At 39.9% G+C, this 6,341-nt stretch overlaps 1 protein-coding gene across 1 annotated transcript in view; it reads right to left on the bottom strand.

The window, feature by feature from the left end:
• The window catches only part of LOC117950913 (inactive N-acetylated-alpha-linked acidic dipeptidase-like protein 2), a 498,171-nt gene that overhangs the window by 141,738 nt on the left and 350,092 nt on the right, over window positions 1-6,341 (bottom strand). Inside the window, exon 12 of the mRNA XM_034882332.1 lies at window positions 3,443-3,589. Coding sequence (XP_034738223.1) covers window positions 3,443-3,589 — 147 coding nt within the window. The remainder of the gene's footprint in view (window positions 1-3,442; window positions 3,590-6,341) is intronic.

Consider the following 6,341-nt stretch of genomic DNA (forward strand, 5'->3'; position numbering starts at 1 on the left):
TTTGGAAAATGGCTGCAATGAAACAAAGAGTGAAAAATTTAAAGGGGTCTGAATACTTTCCGTACCCACTGTAATTGTAATAAATCAAACATTTATACAAACACCCATATATAAACATATATTCTTTAACTTAAAATTATATGTCAGTTGGAGAAAAATAGAATTACTCGACTTTTGCTGAAAGAAGTCATAGAGGCTAGTTTTGAGTATTTATAATATATTTTTAAGAGCAAAACTATGAACATCAACATACCGGCATGTTTTCCGTTAAAAGGAGGCAGATGATACGACGGCGGCGCCGCAATCTTCTCATCCTCGCGAAAAAAAGAGGGCAGATACAAGCAATAAACACAATCAAATTCATCTTCATGAACAAATCAAAAATTTATTTTTCGCGGGCGACAATAGGTGGCGGGAATGCTCGGTTTGTGTGGAAATCACTATTTCACAGAAGAAGAAGGAGGAGGAGGGTTGAGCTGTGATCGTCATTTCCGGTAAGTATATCAATGAAGTGCGCGATTTGAGACAACACTCAACAGTCAAATTTTACGCACTGTGCAAGTAAGTACGTAGTGTACAAAGTGCACTTCACTTAAGGCAATAACGGAAGTGCGCGATTTGAGACACAGCCTAGAATCCTGGTCCTGATGACCTCATCAGGAGCAGGATTCCAGATTGGCCGATCTGAGCTTTCATTTTCTCAAAGGCAAAGCACAATACAATTTCTAGCCACTGGGGGACCATAGGCAGGCTGGGTGAACACATATTAATGTAAAAAAACCTTATGAAGTGAAATGTCCATACCATAGGTCCTTTAACTATTATCTTTTGACATACTTTGACTTTAGAGAAAGCAAGTTAAAATAAATTCTTTATTTAGACATATAGGTTGTAAAGTGTCAAGTGTATGTTTCCAAAATGCTTTCCTGGGTGGGCGTCAGATTTTCTTGATTCCCTAGAACCTCAGCGATGCAGGGGAGCCATTATTGGCTTGCTTGTAGTGCCTTGCCATTGCGTTGACGTTTGGTTTGGCATATATAAGCCAGTCCACAAGGACACTTTAGAAGGTACACTACGTGCATACGGTTTCAGTTGATAAATGAAGAGATGGGGTATTTCTTGCCAGTGAGGTATGGGATATGAGAATTGTTTTGCATTGGTCGAGTTAGAACATTGTGCTCAGTGACCACATTTATAGAAACCCAGGAGTGGGCTGGGAGGCCAAGTGGTCAGGGGTGGGTTGGTCATGTCTGAGTGGACCAATCCGTCACGATGTTGTGGGCACGCCTGAAAATAAACCTGGGCAGCTTAGCGCAGATGTCTGTGAGTCTAGGATCACTCTTCAGAGCATGCAAATGCTTGTGAATAACATTTTTCATTCCTCTTGCTGCTGGAATATCGCAGGTATAAGAAAATACTCTGGATGTTATGTTTGACTTAGGTCTTTAATAATGAGGCACAATATTTATTTAGACCCTTATCCCATGCTTTTGTAATTTTTTAACCTTAAGATTTAAGACGTAAGATTTAACCTTGTTCCAAACGATGTCCTAGATGCTTTTGACATAAAATCAATTGTGGTGCTACAATTTCTTCTGACTTGCAGGAACTGGCTCACTGGTATACTTGGGACTAGAGGAGGTGAGTGCATGCTGTCCGCTCTTAACAGGGTGTTAAATGTTGTGTTGTTAGCTAAGCTGGACCAATTTTTAATTTAATATCAATTTTATTTTATTTATGGTATCAATTCATAACAGGAGTTATCTCAAGACACTTTACAGATAGAGTAGGTAGAGTAAATTACCGAATTTAAAAGGACCCAACAGTTCTAGTAGTTTCCCCCAAAACAAGCAACAGTGCAACAGTGGCAAGGAAAAACTCCCCTTTGGGAAGAAACCTCGGACAGACCCAGGCTCTTGGTAGGCGGTGTCTGACGACCGGTTGGGGTTACCAGAGAATATCTCAGTTAAAGCAGTTGAATGAGGCTATGTTCATACTTGACATCTTTTGTTAAGCTGCCAGCATCTGTTTTACATTATAATCCTATAGAGTAAACCGTGATTTTACTAACGTCCCCCAATTTTTGTTTAACTTTTCTAAAAAAAAAAAACACCCTGCGCAAAGCACTTTTTGGGACAGCTGACCCATGACAAGCGTAGTAGCCAGACCTGTTGTTTTCATAACACCAAGAAAAAATGGAGTCGGAGCACAGCATCCCTCATTGTTCTCTGTGAGCTTTGCTGGAAGTGAGATAATGTAGTGTTTATATGGAGTTACCACTGCACTGGACCTTTAAATGCTACATTGCTTGTAAGAAATATCCAAAGTTAGACAAGAACCAACTATGAAAGTGACCGACCCATGCACCAGTCAACCTAGAGGAAACACTGATTACAAATCCTGATTCTCAAACAACATATTGTACAGTACAGCTTTCCTTGTAAAGAAGTCCATAAATAACAGTATGTTGCAATATGTACAGTACATGACTTGAAATGAAATAAAACAGGAAATGTGATTTTGGAGCATGGCACTGATGTTCAACACTTCAAGTTTAGTTTAAAGGTTATTAAGCTAATGCTATGGTATGCATGCTGGACTTTCCCCTAATAGACAAAAGCATATTTATGCATTTGACTGCTTTTGATTCAATTAAGATTTTGTTTTCCTCCTAAAGCCAGTGCTGTAGATTTCACCCTCCACTACCTATTATCTTGAGGTTGTGAGGATGCCTTGAGGGCGGATATACATCATGAAGCTATCTCGCACTAATTAAGCTCAAAGTTGCCGTCCTAGCCAGAAGTTCCAAATTTGAGTGGGCCGACTTAGCGCAGGCTAAATCTCTGTTTCCACCCCAAGGCAGTACAACAAACATCAATACTGCATTTTTAATGGAGGTAAATGGGGCATGCATAATTTGTAAGCTCTGTGATGTGCATGTGTTGCTTGTGTAGAGGCATAATCCATATTGCAGTGTGTCAAGCTGAGTCTAAATAATACTATTCGTCTTATAGGCTGCAGATGGTGATTATCTATTCCCAAATGTGTCAAAACTGGACAATCACTGCGGTGACAAACTGTTGGTGTCTTTAAAGATAACACTTTTCCTCAGCCTATGATGCACACAGACGACTGACAGGTGTGTGCATTTTCAGCGAGCAGGAGTTTTCCTTCCAATTAGGAGCTAAAGATAAAACTTAGTGGTGTTAAAAGTGGTGGCCCATAGCAAACTCAGCAGATTATCCAAATAAATCCATTCACAGCTGAGAAACAAGGTGTGACTGTGCCTTGCATGAATTAGAGTGGCTCCTATGCCCTTCAGTGAGCATGTACATTAGCATAAAACCCGTCTGAAAACTGAAGGTCACCAGCAGGCAAAATGAGAGCAGAGGAAGTTTTAAAAAAAAAAAAGGGGAAAAAATTGGTGTTTTGGCTTGGGTACCTCTTCTGCTTTGGTCTGCTCAAAGGCAAACTCCATGGTGGGCACAGCCAGTTGGTTGGCGAAGAAATTCACATCTCCAGGCAACTGCAGTGAGCTGACGTTGGGTCCCGGGCAGTTCCCACCACGAATGCAACTCAGCAACTGTCTCTAAGAGAAAGGACAAAAGATGAAGAGAAATAAAAACACAGTGGGATAAGAGAAATTCACTGGTGGAAAGAGAACAAAGATACAGACAGGGGTTGGTAAAATATAAAGGCACAGAGGTAAACAAGTTGCTGCCTTGTTCATTAATTAAATGAGTTCTAGATAAATCTTAGCTTCTGTCTGGGACTGTTGCATTAATGGTTCCTTTTAACACTTTAAATGCCTGAAATATCAGCTTATGGTTCATGTATTGCTGACTCTATAGATTTATAATAGCAAAAGAACAATGCATTGTTTGATAGCATGTGTTTATTGCTTGTATTAGCATGTAAATTAAACTAACAACAGAACAAAAACTTCACCTTGAGATTAGTATTCTTCTCAACAAATTGTAGATACCCCAATTAAGATCCTGGTGTTTTTTTACTATGTCTGTGTGTGCAAGTGTGTTGGTGTACTGGAAAGTATTATATCTACAGAAAAAAAGACATCATTTTCAAATCTTGTTAACATTTTCACAGATCTGATGTAACTAAAATATAAGTCATTGAGTTATTACAGTTCGATAACTGGATCATCTTTATTCAGTTGCAGCCCTTTGTTTAGGATTGCGTTTCATGTAACAAATGGCAGCTCACAGCTGTGTGGCAGCTGTGTAGCAGAAGATTTTTTAGATTAAGTGTGACAGAAGCCGAGTGAAACTGTGTAAACTATAACCATGCAGATGGTTAAAAAGTGTCTTAAATCAGACATGTATCTCCAAACTACTGTGCAGAGTGGCATCAGTCGGAGCATTACGCTCTAATTACAACAAAATAAAAACAAATGTTAAAGCATGATGCTCCAAAACATTGAAACATGCTGGGCTGCATATAGCACTATAAAGATGGCCATACTCCCATATAAACACTAGAACATACTGTATTAAAACTGCACAGAGGACATGCTGGGAAACGTTAAATTTGTTTAGCTTGGGACGACCTCTAACTCACCCAGTCAGAGTGTCAAGCCCATGAAGGCTGAGTCCTTTGCAGTGGCCTAGGTTCGGGTCTGACCTGCGGCCCTTCTCTCTCCTATCTTTCCTGTTTTTCCACTGTCACTATATAATAAAGGGAAAATATGCCCCAAAAAATAATCTATGCTTTTGAGAAGTTTTGTTGGTCTACTATACAATCTAACAAATATGAATGACAAACATCAGATGGTTTTGAATAAACACTATTTTGTGAATAGAGAAATCCCTCTTCCAGGTAAAGTGTAATACAGTCACAAGAAGTAGTGGTGACTACACACACAGTGAAGTTCGAAAGTTTGGGCACCCGAGGTAAACATTTGTATTAATGTGCATAAAGAAGCCAAGAAAAGAGGTAAAAATCTCCAAAAGGCATTAAATGACAGATTAGACATTCATATTATACGTCAAAAAAAGTTAGATTTTATTTCCATCATTTACACTTTCAAAATAACAGAAAGAAAAAAAATGGCGTCTGCAAAAGTGCGGGCACGCTGCAGAGTTAATAACTTGTACCCCCCTCTTTGGCAAGTATCACAGCTTGGAAACGCTTCTTGTAGCCAGCCAAGAGTCTTTTGATTCTTGTTTGGTATCTTCACCCATTCTTCTTTCCAAAACACGACACATACGTTGAGACCAGAAGATTGTTAAGGCCATGGCTAAACCTTCAGTTTACGCCTCTTTATGTAATCCACCATGGATTTTGAGATGTGTTTAGGATCATTATCCATTTGTAGAAGCTATCCCTTATTTAATCAATTTTTCCTTCTACTCGTGTAATGTTCCCTGTTCCACTGGCTGCAATACGACCCCAAAGAATGATTGATCAACTCCCATGCTTAACAGTTGGACAGAGGTTATTTTCAGTAAATTCTGTGCCCTTTCTTCTCCAAACGTACGTTTTGCTAAATTTTAATGTCATTGGTCCACAGAACTTGTTTCAACAATGCATCAGGCTTGTTAATATGTTAATTTGCAAACTTCAAATGCTGATTTTTGTGGTGAGGACGTAGAAGAAGTAATCTTCTGATGACTCTTCCATAAAGACCATATTTGTACAAGTATCTCTTTTAAGTGGAATGGTGTTCCACAACTGCCAGGTCTTTCTGGATGGATTGTGCAGTTAAACGTGGGTTTGGACTTGCTTTTCTCACAATCCTGCAAGCTTTTCTGTCTATTTTTCTTGGTCTTCCAGATCTTGCTTTAAGTTCCACTGTTCCTAAGGACTGCCATTTCTTAATTACATTCCAAACAGAGGATATTGGCATCTGAAAACGCTTTGCTATCTTCTTATAGCCTTCCATATGAGCCTGGCCGTAAACGGCTGTGGCTCAGTGGTAGAGTGGTTGCCTGCCAATCGGAAGGTTGGTGGTTCGATCCCCGCCCCTGCAGTCATTGTCAAAGTGTCCTTGGGCAAGACACTGAACCCCGATTTGCCCCCGGTGGTGCGCATTGGAGTGTGAATGTGTGTGAATTTTTATCTGATGAGCAGGTGGCACCTTGTACGGCAGCCCCGGCCCTAGTCTATGAGTGTGTATGAATTGTGAATGTTTCCTGTTGATGTAAAAGCGCTTTGAGCAGTTGTTAAGACTGGAAAAGCGCTATATAAATACAGCACATTTACATTCTCCTGCTTTGTGAGCATCAACTATTTTCAGTCTCAGCTTTCTAGACAACTGCTTAGAAGAACCCATGGTGCTGATTGTTGGGGCAAGGTCAGATGAGTCTGGGCATTTAAAACCT

This window comes from Etheostoma cragini, chromosome 9 (assembly GCF_013103735.1).
Source record: "Etheostoma cragini isolate CJK2018 chromosome 9, CSU_Ecrag_1.0, whole genome shotgun sequence".
In the NCBI taxonomy this organism is placed as follows: domain Eukaryota; kingdom Metazoa; phylum Chordata; class Actinopteri; order Perciformes; family Percidae; genus Etheostoma; species Etheostoma cragini.